Source organism: Protopterus annectens, chromosome 12.part0 (genome assembly GCF_019279795.1).
Source record: "Protopterus annectens isolate FY-2018-M chromosome 12.part0, PAN1.0, whole genome shotgun sequence".
In the NCBI taxonomy this organism is placed as follows: domain Eukaryota; kingdom Metazoa; phylum Chordata; order Ceratodontiformes; family Protopteridae; genus Protopterus; species Protopterus annectens.
Genome location: NC_056746.1, coordinates 1348127722 through 1348144387, shown reverse-complemented (window position 1 = coordinate 1348144387; position 16666 = coordinate 1348127722). Strand labels below are relative to the sequence as shown.

Sequence of the window (16666 nt, the reverse complement as noted above, 5' to 3'; positions counted from 1 at the left end):
GGTTTGCCTGGCATGCTTGAGCCCACCATAGGAATTCTTGTTTCAGGCATGGGATTAGTGGTATTTCGGTTTCTAAGCTGTGCCTGTGTTGAGACCATAAATTCCTTAGGTACCACTGTAGCTTTCTCATATGCAGTCTGGCATGGGGAACCAGGATTATGCAGGATGCCATGAAGCCCAAGGCCTGCAGTACTTTCCTTGCTGTTAGTTTGTTCTGCTTTGTTAATGCCAAGAAGTAAAGAGGAAGTTGTTCTTGTTTTTCTGCAGTTAGGAATGCCATCTGTTTTACTGTGTCCAATTCTGCACCCAAGAATGTTCTTGTTTGGGATGGTATCAGTCTTGACTTTTTTAAATTGACTGTGTATCCCACGGCTTGTAGTAAGCAAATGACTCTTTGTAAAAGTCTTGTGTCAGCTTGCTTTTGTTGTCCGCTTGTATCAGTCAGTCGTCCAGGTATGGGTAAATTTGGATTCCCTGTAGCCTGCAATGAGCGATTACTGATGCCAGGCATTTCGTGAACACTCTGGGCGCAGTAGATAAGCCAAAGGGCAATGCTGAGAATTGATAATGCTCTGATCCTGCAAGAAATCTGAGGTATCTTCTGCAATTTGGTCGTATGGGGACGTGCAGGTATGCCTCCTTGAGATCTAGAGTTACCAGCCAACACTCCTTGCCCAGCATGGGAAGTTGTTGCTGTAAGGTCAGCATTTTGAATTTTGGAACAATGATGAATGTGTTTAAAGCGGACAGGTCGAGAATAGGTCTCCAATTTTTCTCTTTTCTTTTTACTAGGAAAAGTCTGGAGTAAAATCCTTTGCCCTGTTCTGTAGGTGGTACCCTTTCCACAGCTCTCATCTTTGTTAATTGAGCTATTTGTTTTATGGCTTCTGTCTTTTGATTTGGTGGTAGGTTTGGCATTCCACTTTTTACTGGTAAGGTGTGGAAATGAAACCTGTAGCCTTGGTCTATAGTTTGCAAAATCCACTTGTCTCTTGTGATATAGTGCCAGTTTTTTGAAAATAAGGCTAACTTTCCACCTAAGGGTGCTGCTATTTGTTCCCTGGTAGGCGGTGTCAGAGCCAAGTCACTGTGATTGTCCTGTTGCAGTGGTAGTGGTTGTGTCTGTGCCTCGTTGGTTATTGCCTTGCCACTGACGTCCTCTGTAGGCACCTCCTCTGGATTGATTTCTGCCTCTGGAACGTCTATTCCTGCCTCTCTGAGATTTAGAGGAGTCTGGAAAGGACCAATTTTTGGAAGGCCAGTTCCTGCTAAACCTTGGGGCTGAACCTGTAAGAAATCTTTAACTGTTTGTACAGATTTTGCCTTCTCTTCCATTTTCTTCATTACTTGTTGGGCAGGAGGACCAAATAGACTGACCTTATCCATAGGAGCATCTAATAGCTTTGTTTTAACATGATCCGGCAAGATCTGCTCTTTCAACCATGCATGCCTTCTTATAACTGTGCCAGTCATGGCTGATCTAAATGAAGCCTCCAGTGCATCATAGCCACATTTTAAAGAATGGTTACTAACCTGCTGAATGTTATTCACCATTTCTAAAACATATTTCTTATCTAAGGAATCATCAGAGGACAGTTTCTTAGTTAACTGATCAAGCATAAACTCTTGGTATTGGATCATATGAAACTGACAGTTCAAAGCTCTAGCTGAGAGAGTAGCTGAGGTGTATACTTTTTTACCCCATCTCTCTAAGGACCTGGATTACCTTTCAGAAGGGAGAGGGTTTTTCGCTGAGGTCGAGGCTACTGCCTTAGGCCCCTGGGAGATAGTCTCAGGATCTGCAAGAGGAGCCTTGCATAAGTGGTGATGAGTGTCCGGTACCCTGTAAAACCTATCGGGCTTGGCAGGGGCTGGAGGTAAAGTATCAGGAGCAGTGCAAGCATCATTGAATGCATCATCCACAACAGGAAGAACTGGAGATATAGCTAAGGGCCTATGTTGCGGTAAGTGTAGAAAGATCCTAAGCCTTTTTCTTGAATCTGAGAAATCTTGTCCCTGCCATTGGAATTGCTCTCTCATGGCATGCAAGGTTTCCCCAAAGGAAAATTCCTCTGGTGGAGAGGCAGAAGGTATAGATTCTTCAGCATCGGAATCTTCATAAGTAGAAAAAGGAGCCTCTGGATGGTCTGTATTGTCTGAATCATCAGAAGAGTCATCTGAGGAAACTGGCTCAGGGGGCTCTGCTCTAGGTCTCTTTTCTGGAGGTTGAGAGGCCCTGTCTGGGTGAGATTGGGATCCCCTTATTAAAGAGATGAGATCCTCTGCCAGAGTAAGCATTTGTGAACTGGAGCTAGGCCTGTGAGAGGGGGGCTTAACAGGCACAGACTTAGCAGTTTTGGCTGCTTTAGCCCTGGCAAAGGCCTTTATAGACATGGCTGCAGGAGGCCTAGCAGCACCACGTGCTGGGGTAGAGACATCCAAAGGGATGGTGTCCGATAATTCTAGAGAAACCACATTAGCAGGCAAAATTTCAGAGGCCGATTCAACTAGGGTAGCAGGGGCCTCGGTAGTAGTCATGGATTCGGCTGAAGATTGACCCGTTTTCTCGGTTTCGGCCGAAACCGAGACACTCGCGGTTTGCTTAACCGTGGTTTCGGACGAAACCGCGGACCGCGAGTGTCGGTCTTTTTCTTTGCGTTTCCTAACAATTTGAGAAGTCGGAGGATCCGACGGCATAATGTACGCAAAATCTGAGCCGAAAAACTGTTCAGCAAACTCCGACCGACGCCTAAGCGCTCCGGTTGAAGGAAGCACAGGCTAAACAGGCTGCTACGTCGTGGTCTGGGCCTAAACAAGGTAAGCAGTAAGAGTGGAAATCTTTATGAGGTATTTGTTTCCCACAAGTTAAACAGTTATTCACTTTTTCTGACATCGGCTGAGGCAAGAAAGAGTCCCCAACGCGGTACTTAGCTTTTTAGAAGTCTTAGTAGTATTCGGTAGTAGTAATCTCTGGATCTGACCGACCGGCACTTGCGAACAGCTTCTGCTTCGGGCGCCACGCGGCAAGAAAGACTGAGGAAAATGGCGTCGGCTGATGCCTTTATACCCGAAGACCAGCAGAGATGACGTCGGGTGAAGTGTGACACCAGCCGAGGCCAGACCCAGACTTTGGAATCCGGCCGACCGAAGGGCTGCCTGACGACAGGACAACCCATTTGTAAGGGCTGCAGATGCATCCTTGAAGGACATCCACAAAACGTACACGACTGTGCAGAAACCATGCAGGGAATATGCAACTGAAGCTTAGCACAGGCTTAGGTGCTGGTGCTGATAAAAATGCTGTTGACTGTTCTAGTGTGTACTACTCTTGTCTCTCGTCCCTCTGCCTCCTTGAGTTCTTTTTAGCACAGGGAGACCATAAGAACTTTTTTTCCTTTAGTGTTCCTAGTCTTCAAAACCAGCTGATGTCAACAGTTTTGGTCTTGCCTAAACTGGTTGGCTTTTTCTTCTTTAGAGAACCTGCCTGCCACCAGGGATGCCTCTTCCCTGCCACTCTGCTTGTTCTTTATTTACCTCGCTCCCATGTTGAGCGGTCCCTCACAAAACAATGCAGCCTTAGTCTGCTCAGTTGCAGAACTGACAGGCTTTGTTTAACCAGTACTAAGCACGGATATCCTAAATGTTCTATGTCCCATCTCTGCAATACACCTCTGCCTCTTTTTTCCCAGACCACCTAAAATTCTCAAGCAAAGGAGCATGACATTTCAGGCATATTACTACTGCAATATAAAATGACTGTGAAAGATTGAACTCTGGTAACTGGTTAACAACTATGGTTAGTCTCGATTATGTTTTCGCTGCAGACACATATTCATGTCCTCCACAAACCTCTGGAGCATTTCTCAAGTAATGAAAACGCATGCTGAAGTGTAACATCCTACATCACTAACTTAGCACCACTCAAAAGAAGTGCATGTGACAAAACTGATACAACACACTCACGATGGTACAAAGTGAAATAAACTGATACAATACACTCACCGCGGTACAAAATGAAATAAACTGATACAATACACTCACCTGTTAAGGTTATCAAATCGTTCTTTCCAATAAGCGGTCCTTGCCACTTTTCCAGTCTTCTCATCCAACAGTTTTATTCCATAAAAATCCAGCATAAGTTCATATGCCTTCGTTAGTCTTCTCCTTACATCAGCATCTTTCTTGAAAACCTGCGGCACAGAAAAGAATATTTAGCTATAAAAACAGATGAATAACAATGCAGCATAAAAACATATGCTTATTACTGTTTTTTTTTTTTTCAAACACCTTTATTGAATTATCACTTGTGACACAGGCAAGTTTACATTCATATAAAAGTAATCAAACTATATTAACACAACAAACGTTATACTTCTCATGTACTGCTATACATCATATAAACAAAGTAATATTACATGCATTATTCAATTCCTGCCTTTTTAAACAAGAAATATCTTTATTAAACCATCACTTACTGCATTGGCAATCATACATTTATATAAATGAAAACAAACCACACCGACACAGTCCTAGTTGCAAGCATTTTGCATCACAAACCATAGTGACACACTCCCAGCTGTAGATGTAGTTTGTTCCTACCCCTTTCTAAAGCTCTCAATTCCAGTTGTTTTATCTCTACTATATTCACTACTTCCAGTACACTTGGCTTAGATTTTGATTTCCATTTTCTAGTAATTGCTTTTTTGGCAGCCACTATTATTAGACACAGCAAGGCCTTACCATGTCTAGGCAACTCCGATTCTGTATCATAACTCAGGAAAATCATCTCCCTCGTCACACCAATTTGCCCACCCAGCATCTCAGATAGTGCATCCCACAGGGAATCCTTGAAGTCCTCCAACTCACCCGCACTCCCAGAAAATATATCACAGTTACCTCGTTCTTTCCAGTCACACCTCCATTTGCTGCCTACCTGAGGAAAAATTCTCTGGAGTCTACTTGGGGTATAAAACTATCTTTGTAAATGTTTTGAGGCAAAAATCCTAAATCTTCTAGATTTTGTTGCATATTTGGGAGACATACATATAGCCTCCAATTGTTTCTTTGTGAATTGCTTATCCAGTCTCTCTTCCCAATACTTTCTAATGTCCTCTGATTGGATTCTTATAGTTATCATGCAATATTTTACATGCTCTACTAATTATTACAGTGATAACTGACAATATCAGTGTGGTATATGGAAGAGTTACCCACGGTTGGTGTGGTTTAATCACAAGGGCAAAGCCAGAGTGATTATTAAAGCCAACCGTGGGTAAATTTTCAATGTACCACACAGACGTGGTCAGTTATTGCTATTATATAATGACATTATTATTACATTTCTTAAATAAAGTCTTTGTATAATGTTGCCGTGGCGGTGTTCTGCTTCTGCTGTATATCCTGTTGCCTTTTTTGATGTACTGTGCATGCGTACGGAAGTTGCATTCCCACTCTTACCTAGTACATCAGAGCTTTAGAAAGGAAGGTCTCCGTAGCTCCCTTTTTTAATAAAAAAAAGGTTTCAGACACTTTAGGGGTAGGAGAGAGATGGAATGGAGGAAATACAAGGAAGCTCTGGTACGTTTCCTTAGTTTTGAATAACTTGCTTAATTTTCCTGGTATTTTCTCCAGACTGTCTCTCTAATGTATCCTGGACTTCTAATTTTATTTATTTATTTTTGTTCAAAAAATTTTTTTAAAAGCTACAGTATATACCAATGGAAGAAAGTCTGGGCAACCGGACCTTTTTCCATTGTTACACACTCCGATTTACAACAGGCACGCTGGTTGATCTGACCAATCACCGTGCTACTTTTTGAATGCTAAAGGTCAGTCATTGTATAATCCTTTTTTAATGGCAGCTTCTGTTCTATACTCTATTAAAAACTCCACCAGTGCTGGTCTTTCATTGAGTACCTCCCCATTTCTTTCTCTTTGCCTATAGTTATCTGTAAAGTAGCAGAAAGTATTCTAAGAACTAAACCAACAAGGGAATTGAGAAAGGAGATTCTGCCAGTAGGGATCACTGCAATTAGGGATACAGACAATAGGCAAGAGGGGGCTGGAATTTATTGCAGAAAACTGGCAAAGGGACCAAGGTATTGGGAGCAAATAACTAGAGGGGGAAAGATGACAGAATGGAAGATGCCAAGTATTTATTTGGACTGGAAGTTACAGATTGCCTTCCCTATCAGGGATTTATATCAGAGTACAGGCAAAGAGTTCACATGGCAATTTATACATAGAACATGCTTAACACCACACAAATTAGAACTAATATACAATAAAGAAAATAGATGTTGGATTGGTAAATCACAATCAATAGCCAATCGGCAACACTTGTTCTATGAATGCCATTTACTTGAGCAATATTGGGATAGTATTAACCATTTGTTACAGGCACTGTTCACTGATGATTTCTAACTTACAAAATCTCTAGTTTTGTTAGACACACCTGTGCCGTTTTGTGTTCCAAGGCACAATATGTAATTTTAGGGATTCTCCTTGCTATTAGGAAACATATTACACAGAACTGGAGAGCTGCACCTCCCCCCAAGGAAACATATTACACAGAACTGGAGAGCTGCACCTCCTCCCAATTTTAAACAGTTGAAGAACATGGTTTTACCAGTCTCGCAGTTGGAATTGAAAACAATCAAGGAGAGAACAGAAAGAACCTACTTCCTTAAGCACTGCCTGGCAGAAGGTAAATCAACTGCTGGAAACAGAAGACTGTAATAAACATACCTCCCAACCATACCAAATTACTTGATTTTTACTGAGTTTTGGGGTCCAAAACACGGGGTCCACGATTCCCGAGTGGCACCCCTTAATTTCCCAATTTCCTGGCTGTTTTATTTGAAATTTTTTTCCCCGTTTTTTTCAGCTGACATCATCACATGCACGATAATATCAGCTCAGCAAAACAGCCTGTCAGAATTGAGCTAAACGGCCTGCCAGCGTGCATTCATTTCCGGCCAGCCGCAAGGAAGAGGGAATTCCTATCTTGACTGCGTTTTGGAGTTAAGTGTAATAATGAAGTATTATATGGTTTGGATGATTTTGTTGGGTTTTACAGCTTGCATATAGTAAAATTACAGGCACTGTTTTGTCTGCAGCATCTTGGTTTGAAAGGGAAAAGACAAAGTAAGTAATCTATCAGAGCAGTGTTGTGGTTTTTGTTTTGCAGACTTTCCTAATGCTACACTGAGCCTGGCTGGATATAATGATGTTTTGAAGTCTTAGCGACTGCATAAAGGATTACCCTGGGCTGAAGAAGATTACCCTGGGCTAAAGAAGATTACCCTGGGCTAAAGAAGTTCACTGCACAGCTGACTGTGGAAGGTGATTTGGTTTGCCTACAGCATTTTAATGGAATAGGTTTGGAAATATTAATAAAAGTATTAAACTATTGTACTGATTCCACAACTCGTGCTTTTAAGATAGTCTAGTACCTTCTTTTTAGGCAGCCATTGGTACTGCATAGGTTTAGGAGATGTTTTGGCAGAATTGTTGGAATTGTACACTGTGATTAGCTAGAAATGATTTCTACACTGAGCTACTTTCGTGCTAGGTAGTTCTTCCAACACAAGTTTTGCCGAGTTAAAGTTAAAGCAGGTATTTGTTCAGTTAACATTATCATTATGGAACTCCTTAGCAGCAGTGGCAGAGCGAGGCTAGAAGTGGTTTCCGAGAATGGCTAAACGTAATGACTGCTGGCTAAATGAAATGAAGGTAATGAGAACTTGTGAGAGTGTGTGTGAGTGTGTGTGAGTGTGTGTGAGTGTGTGTGAGTGTGTGTGAGTGTGTGTGAGTGTGTGTGAGTGTGTGTGTGAGTGTGTGTGTGAGTGTGTGTGAGTGTGTGTGTGAGTGTGTGTGAGTGTGTGTGAGTGTGTGTGTGTGTGAGTGTGTGTGAGTGTGTGTGTGTGAGTGTGTGTGTGTGTGTGAGTGTGTGTGAGTGAGTGTGTGGAGCAAAGTCTGAGCACTGATTTCCCAGGTAAAGCACTTTAGTTGCTTGTTGCCATTCAGAACATACAGTTGCATTTATGTATATTTCTTGCTGCATTTACTGTGTGTGGTTTATGTCCATTTCTGCTGGCGGCTCTGTATATGTTAGATGTCTGTTGCTGCATTTACCGTGTGTGTGTGTGTGTGTGGTTTATTAGATGTCCGTTGCTGCCGGCTGTTTATATTAGATGTCCATTGCTGCCAGCTGTTTATATTAGATGTCTGTTGCTGCCGGCTGTTTATATTAGATGTCCATTGCTGCATTTACCATGGGCTGCTTGTCTGTGTCTGTGTGTCTCTGTCTGTGTAGATGTCCATTGCTCTGGCTGTTCATGTTAGATATCCGTTGCTGCATTTACCATGGATCGATTGCTGCTGCCGGTGTGTGTGTGTGTGTGTGTGTGTGTGTGTGTGTGTGTGTGTGTGTAACATTTCCCAGACAGAACTGGCTGGTGGTTAGGGTTACTCAGGCTCTAACCCTGTACCTTAGGTACAGGGAGCAAGAGCCTGAGTTCTCTACCCATCTACTCATATGGCCTGAAGATAAGTTTACATAAATCTGTTTGAAACAAATGTAAATGTAAACTATGCAGCTGACATGCAAATGCAAAAAATCAGTAATTAAAGTCACCACTATTGTGAAACCCACATAATAACATGCCACTTCATTCAACATGACCACCACCACTATGGATTTTATAAGTCACTGCCTGACTAATACAAGGAAAATGATGGTTTTAACTTGAAGTGTCAGCTATCTTTTGGCCTAAATGATATCATCAGATTGCCCTGCAATCATCACAAGAACAGTATACTAGGTGATATATTTTCAGAGTGAAGATCGCTGTTTATTAATATTTCATGGTTGCCTATGGAGTACTGCAATTCCATATTTGTAATTCCTAAATGTTTAATTACCAGTGAGGAATTTCTTTAGCTGTATTTCTTTGTATTTGTATATATTTTTTATTTTGGTAATGCAAACATCAATCCTTTTTTCAGCGTTTACCTTGATACACTCAGGAATGTGAGTGTCTTCTATTTTCCCTTGGGCATGTTTGCTTGTTATATATGTTATTCCATTGTATCACTTCATATTTTTTTATTACTCAGTCTGATGTCACATGTGGGATCCATCCAACCTTCTATTTATGGGAGTTCAAGAAGAGCAGCATAATCCACCACTTTTGGTTGAAGGAGTTATATCTCTCAACTGTACAAATTTTCCCATAATGTCTGGAATGTGTTTGGCTCACACTTTCGGTCTGTTCCTCTTACAATTTGGATGGTGCAGTGGTAGTGTTGTTGCCTCACAGCAAGAGGTTCTCTGGTTCAATTCTTGGCTGAAGTGCCTTCTGTGTGGAGTCTGGATGATGTCCTCCCTGTGTTTGTGTGGGTTTCCTCTGGGTGATCCGGCTTCCTCCCACAATACGCTAGATGCATTTTTCTTTGCATGTGAGTTTCAATGCTGTTTCAATTAATGTGAGTTTTCAAGGGCAAAGAAGTTTTAATGCTAAGTCTATTTTCATTGTGAGACTGTATGCTTTGTTTTACAGATATCTATTAGTGTTTGTGCTATAAAATGTAAAATAAACTCCAAACAATCACTGTAGAAATAAAGCAGTATGCACATTAGTGTTTATGGTAAATGGGGCAAAATAGCCAGGCAATGGGACATTGGAATGGCTGCAGGGGGACGTGGGGCCATATTTTGGTTGTCTGTTCTTCAGTTTGCATTTGAAAGTTGGTATCCCACAATTCCATTGCAGTGGGCAGGGTTATATAATTATGCATGCAAACTTTATGTTAATCAGTGTACAGATTTGTACCTATTTTTCATGGGCTTTGTCCAGATTTTTGATGTTTCCAGGTTAAAAGGTATGGTAATAAATTATAATCTTATTCAAAGATACATTCAAGAAAACAAAGTTTTTCAAGTATAGACATCCTATGTAAATAGTTGGTTTTATAATGTTTGTTTAGGAATTGTTTCTCCACTTTAAACTTTGACTATGTAAATATTCTTTTAGGTTCATAGGTTCATACTAGGCTATCTGCCCTAGGGCATTTATAAGCCTAGCCAGAGTGTGTTTGGCTTTCGCCACCCATTTTAAATTAATTGTGCTATGCCCTTTTTCGAGGTTAGTATACTGTGCCTCTGTCTAACAGTGACACAGAAGTGATACCCGGGGTAAACCTACGATCTCCCATCCACTCATCAAGATTCCTCTTGAAGAGAGTCAATGAGGGACTCTGCCTAACCTGGACTGGGATTTTATTCCAGAGTGAAGGGAGTCTCTGGGTTATGAATCTGTCCCTCCAGCATGTCCTATTTATTTCAGTGCTGAGGTTCAAGTCTCTTGAGCGCGTAGCTCGATGGGATTTGGATTTTCTGAGGTGCAGCATGTCCATTAATTCTGGGTTGGACATGACTTTATACGTCAGACACAGATTTCCTCTGAGCAGGCGGTATGCCACTGAGTAGAGCTGGAGTTTCTTTAACCGAGCAGCATATGGCATCTGTTTGAGCCCTTTGATCCCCTTGGTGAGGTACTTTTGGGGTCTTTCCAGTTGCTGCAGGTGTCTGGTAAGGTACATCCCAAAAGGGGCATTGTACTCAATTATGGGCCTGATGAGTAAAGAGGCATGATGACCTCCCCTGATCTAGATGTGAATCCCTTCATGATTAGCTGGGCTATATAAAATGTTTTTCTAACCACTTTGGCCACGTGGTTGTCAAATGAGAGATTGCTATCAACTTGGGTCCCCAAGTCCCTAATTACTTCTTCTGTACTTAATGGATTACCACCTATGTGGTAATTTGTGGGCACTTTGTTTTTGCCAAAGGGGATGACTATACACTTTTAGGCGTTTAGCTTGAGGCCATGGCTCTGGCACCAGTTGTCTGTTTCTATGAGGCCCTTTTGGAGGATGCTAGTGTCAGCTGGAGAGTCGATTATGGTTCCCAGTTTGCAGTCATCTGCAAACTTGGTCAGCCACAGTCCTTCCGTGTTGGCCTGTACCTCCGAGAAATATATACCGAACAAGAGAGGTCCCAGGACTGAGCCTTGTGGGACGCCACTTGTAACTGGTTTGGAGTCTGACATGGCTCCAGCAATTCTAACCATGTGGGTTCTGTCCTTGAGCCAGTTTGCAACCCATCTAGTGACATAGGGGTTTATATTTAAGCTGGTGAGCGTATCTATAATGCTTTTGCGAGGTCCAGGTAGGCTGTGTGGACCACCTTCCCCTCATCAATGGCCTTGGTGACTGTTTCAAAGAAATCGACCAGGTTTAAGAGGCAGGATCTGCCCTTAAAGCCAAACTGGGTAGGATCCAGTGTCTGTAGGTCCCCAATATCTTTATTTATGAGGTCCATGATGATCCTTTCCATAGCTTTGCAGACCAAGCTAGTCAGGCTTATGGGGCGATAGTTTCCAGGATCCGTTGAGGCACCACCTTTGTGGAGAGGGACCATTGTTGCTGTACGCCACTCTTTGGGTACATATCCTGTAGTAAGGCTGAGATTGAACAGTAGTTTTATGTTTGGGTTTAGCTCTTCTTGGAGTTCATGTAGGACGCAGCCCGGGACACCGTCTGGTCCCATTGATGCTGTGTTTTTTGCTTTGGAGAGGGCGGCTCTTACCTGAGCATCTGAGATGTCAGGGGGGCAAGCACACTGCTGGGATAGATATTTGCCCTTTTGGTGGGGAGGGCGGGGTTTGCGATGAACCTGTCAGCTAGGATGTTGGCAATGTCTGTGCGTTCGGTGTATTTTTTGTCATTCTAGACATTCTGAGCATATCTGGGAATTCCCACCCAGGTTCCTAACATAACTAAAGAAAGCCTTGTGATTATCCTTAGTGTCCTGTGCAATTTTTCTCTCGAAGCTGGCCTTAGACGATTTTATGAGTGCCCGTAGTTTTTTGCTAATACTGATCAGAGATGCCTTCCCTTTTTGGGATTTTGCTCTATCATGTAGTAGCTTCCTCCTTTTATTGTATAGTTTGTTTATGGCTGGGGTCCACCAGACAGGACGTCGGCCTTTGGAGAATTGGGTCTTGGTTTTATTTGGGATTGCATGATCCATGCATTCCTGAAGGTGTTCATAGAATGAGTTTATAAAGGATTCTGCGGTCTGGGCCGCATTTTCCACAGGCCCGGGGGCTTTGAAGGATTCCACCTCGGTTTTGAGGAATGTGAAATTTGCTTTACAGAAGTTTTTCACTGTGGTTTTCTGGGCAGGGGGTGGGGACGGGATGTGAATATCCAGTGAGATTAGTTTATGGTCTGATCTTACCAGTGAGGGATACACTTCTTGTCTGGAGCATAGAGTCCCCATGTTGGTGATGATCAGGTCCAGTACGTTTTCCCCTCTTGTGGGAGTGGTAACAAGTTGTTCCATAGCATTTGAGTTTATAAATTCTAGGAACCTTTGGGCTAGGGTGTTGGAGCTAGAGTAATGCTCCCAGTATATGTTTGGGTAGTTGAAGTCGCCCAATATAATGGTGTTTGGAGAAACCTTCATATTTTCCAGTGTTCTCAGGAAGGCCGAGTGGGGTTCCTGGGTTTGAGAGGGTGGTCTGTAGCAGGCTATAAACTGGAAGGCAGTTTTACCCACTGTTAGTTGCACATGGATAGTCTCTGATGCTTCGTGCTGTGCCACCAACCTGGAGGTGTGGGTATCTTTGACGAATATTGATACTCCCCCTCCTTTTGGGGTTCGGTCCAGGTTTTGGGGCCGAAAAGCATGGTATGAGGTATAACCTGGTAGTGCTAGGGTGCTCTCGGGAGCCTTGAACCAAGTTTCTGTTACTGCACAGATATCGATGTTCTCCATGCTAAGGAGAGTTTCCAGTGCGTGCATCTTGAGGGTTAGACTTCTGGAGTTGAGTAGCATTACTCTTAGTTTCTTATCCCTTGTGATACCTATGGAGGTGGGTTTGTCTTTTGAGCCTTGCCTAAAAAAGGCACTATGGGGGTAGCAAGAGCCTTTGCCAATATCCAAAAGCCCAGGGGTGACAGGTGCAAGCCGTCCCTAGCGAAGCATCGTGGCTTGTCGAGCATGTCATCCCAGGCTGACAGGCATTGGATCCCCTTTGAATGACACCAATACTTAAGCCAATTGTTGAAATTGATCATCTTGTCTTCATATTGTGGCATCATTCTTGGTGAGGGTAAGATGCTACTCAAGGTCAGGGTCATACCGGCCTGGGCTACATGCTCAGAGAGCTCCTCTAGGTCTCTTTTCATGTAGTCCAGGGAGGTACATCTAAGGTCATTCACACCAGCATGGACAATGACTGAGTCATATTTGTACTTGCCTTGGAGTGACCTGAGTGCTTGTGTTATGTGGCAGATCCTAGCGCCCGACAGGCAGCTCACCGTGACCTTCTCCTTGTTCAGCCTGGTGAGCGGGACGTCAGTGTGCCTGACGATAGAGTCACCTGTTACAAGTGTATCAGGTGTGTTGTTTAGCCTTAAGGGCTGTGACTGTTCGGCACACTGGCTTTGTGAGCTGTGTGTTGCACGTGTTTTGTTTTGGGGTAGCGGTTGCTTGGGTGTCTGCTTTGGACGTCTTTGCTGCTTAGGCAGATTTTTATTTAGAGCCTCCGAGTATGTTTTTGTGTGTTTATGTGTTTGGTTTGCTGTCGTGGTAGGTCCATGTGAGACTGGAATTGCAGTGAGTGTGGTTTCCTTCTCCTCCTGACTGGTTATGCCAGTACTGAGTTGAGAGAGCTTAGCTTCCAGTTTGGCTATATGGTTGCATCTCTCACGTGTTGGAATTTGTTGGGAGGAGGAGAGGGTTGTCTGTGTACATGAGGCAGTTGTAATACTGCCTCAAGATTCCCAGATTCACCAGCTGGACCGGAGAGGAGATTGACAACTGACCTTTGGACATGCTAGAATAGTATTGGGAATTCCTTTATAATTGAAAAAAGGGCCAATGGGGAACAAGGTACTCAAGGAGAGTTTGTGAGGGTGTTGTGCTTTTAATTTTTTAGTACTGACTTATACAATTGCTTAAGTGAGCAAGTGGCAGGTAACTTAAATGCAAAAATGACAAACAGTAACTTTCTTTCAAGTGAAACAAGGAAATAAGCACAGTAAGCAATGCAGATATCACTAGGGATCCACAGAAGCGCTGAAAAGCCGCGTTTTGGGTGGAATTAGTGTTTCAGGGAAATAACAAGCAAACAAACAACAAGCATACAAACAAAGCTAGATTCAGCAGGCCTGGATCTAGTCTATGCTACAGCAAACAAGGTGTACCAATTTCAGTAATAAACAGTTAAAATATGCAGGCACTATAAGCCTTTAACCAGAAATTCCCAGCTCAGACGGGCAGAGTCCAGCCTCTCCTCCCACAGCAGTGCAGACCACGAACGTTCTTAATGTAAAATAACTGGCCTGAAGCCCAAGTGCTTAAACCAGAACTAATACACTTTTAGAATAACAGACACTGAGCCCTCAATCAGCAGTTCCCAACTTAGAAGGATGCAAGCTAGCTGTCCTACACCACAGTGCAGGCCACAAACCTTCCTAATGTAAAACAACTGGTCTGAAGCCCAAGTGCTTAATCCAAAAGACTTAGAATGATAGCTACACTTTAATCAAGTTACTACCAAGCAGTAATAAATACAATTGAATACTTTAAAGAATGCCTGGATTAGTGCTCAAGTTATACAAACAAAGCTAGATTCAGCAGGCCTGGATCTAGTCTATGCTACAGCAAACAAGGTGTACCAATTTCAGTAAGAAGCAGTTCAAATATGCAGGCACTATAAGCCTTTAACCAGAAATTCCCAGCTCAGAAGGGCAGAGTCTAGCCTCTCCTCCCACAAGAGTGCAGACCACGAACCCTCTTAATGTAAAATAACTGGCCTGAAGCCCAAGTGCTTAAACCAGAATTAATACACTTTTAGAACAGACACTGAGCCCTCAATCAGCAGTTCCCAACTTTGATATACATACTGTATATATGTTTGTTTCTAAAAAAAAAAAAAATCAATAAAAATGTATTCAGTTAAAAAAAGAGTATAGGCAAAGAACATATGCTTATTACTGTTGCCCATAAAAACAAACTGACAGCAGATGGGGACTGTAACTTAAGTCTACTTACTTCTCTGACTACAGAGTAATTCCAGAACACACTGCTTCTGCTGCTACTGGGAAACAAGGCCATGTCCGTGTTCCTTTTATATATGCCTGGATTACCCAACATAAGCCTAATATTCTCACTGCAACTGAAATTTGGCCTAAACAAGACTGAAATTACATCTCCTAATATTATCCATAATGACCGCATAAAGAGGAAAGGTGCTGGGATATATTAAAGCAATACCAGCAACTACCACATTTCCTCGTACAACAAATCAATACCAAAACTCACTTTAGCAGAGCTTCTTATTACTTCCTGAAATTAAACAATTATAAACAAATACGTATTATGGTTCTTTACATCCCTCCTGGTGACAATACAGCTATACTGGAAGACATCATACACTGGATATCTATTACAATTCCACAAAAAATACTACTACTAGGTGATGTGAAGGTCAATTGGCTGGACATAAACTCTAACTCCCCACATCTAGTGCATCAGTCTTTGTGCTATAAAATTTGAAATAAATGTTTTAAATTAAATCCAAATATCTGTAATCATTGTAGAAATAAAGCAGAAAACAGTACACACAAGAATTTTTAACAGTGTTTAAGGCAACTGGGGAAAAATAGCCAAGTAATGGGACACTGAAATGGTTGTATAGCGGGGGGGGGGGGGGTAGGGTTGATCCAAACGTAATGTGTATGTACCTCCACCTATAGGGGTCTGCCAAAATATTTCCTTTCTAAAAGGGGTCCTCCAGCTTGCAAAGTTTCAGAACCACTGCTATAGGTAAAAGTATCTTACTGGCTCAGCTAAAATATTGTCTCCCACTAATTGCTGAAACTTCTAAAAGAAATACATCTGCCATTCAGTCCATTTCAAATGCCATTTGCAGATTTCATCACTCTCTTCCCAAAAAATGAACACCACTACAAAACCATTGACAAAGCTACATGGCTACCTGTAAAACAACGTGCCAGCTTTCTACTTGCCTCTCAGCTATTTAAACTTAAGAATGCCACCTTCCCTTCACTGACTTCCAGACTATTTTGAAATGCACCAACATATAGCCTCAGACATCTTAACCACTCCTGTCCTCTAACCTGCAACCCCCCCACCCCAAACAGGGCTTTACTGCACAGATCATGCCTTCTTGTTCCTTGGTCCCAAACTATGAGAATCTCTCCCTTCTCTTCTTTAACATCATTTCTCTTACCCAAGCACATTTCAAGATTCTAGAAAAATGTAACTGCTAGCTCTCTGGTCATATAACTTAATTCCCTTCTTCTGTCTACATATCTTGCTCTGACTCTGTTTTTGATTACAATTGTTTTAATATGCCATCTCTGCTTTCCACTCTGCATATAATGCATGTATATGGTGTGTTTTCACTCACTCTGTATATGTTAACACTTATCTACTGCCTTTACTCCCTCAAGCTAACTATGATATTCACTTTATATGCAATATACGTACATATTGCACTTTGTCATTCAGTCTGTATATAATATCATGCACCTACTGTGTTTTCTGGGCGGAGACTCTAATGAG

General features: G+C 42.3%; 1 protein-coding gene across 1 annotated transcript in view; it reads right to left on the bottom strand.

The window, feature by feature from the left end:
- Positions 1 to 16666, bottom strand: part of OGFR (opioid growth factor receptor) — a 513571-nt gene that overhangs the window by 29415 nt on the left and 467490 nt on the right. The window contains exon 6 of the mRNA XM_044090398.1: positions 4042 to 4190. Within this exon, the coding sequence (XP_043946333.1) occupies positions 4042 to 4190 (149 nt within the window). The remainder of the gene's footprint in view (positions 1 to 4041; positions 4191 to 16666) is intronic.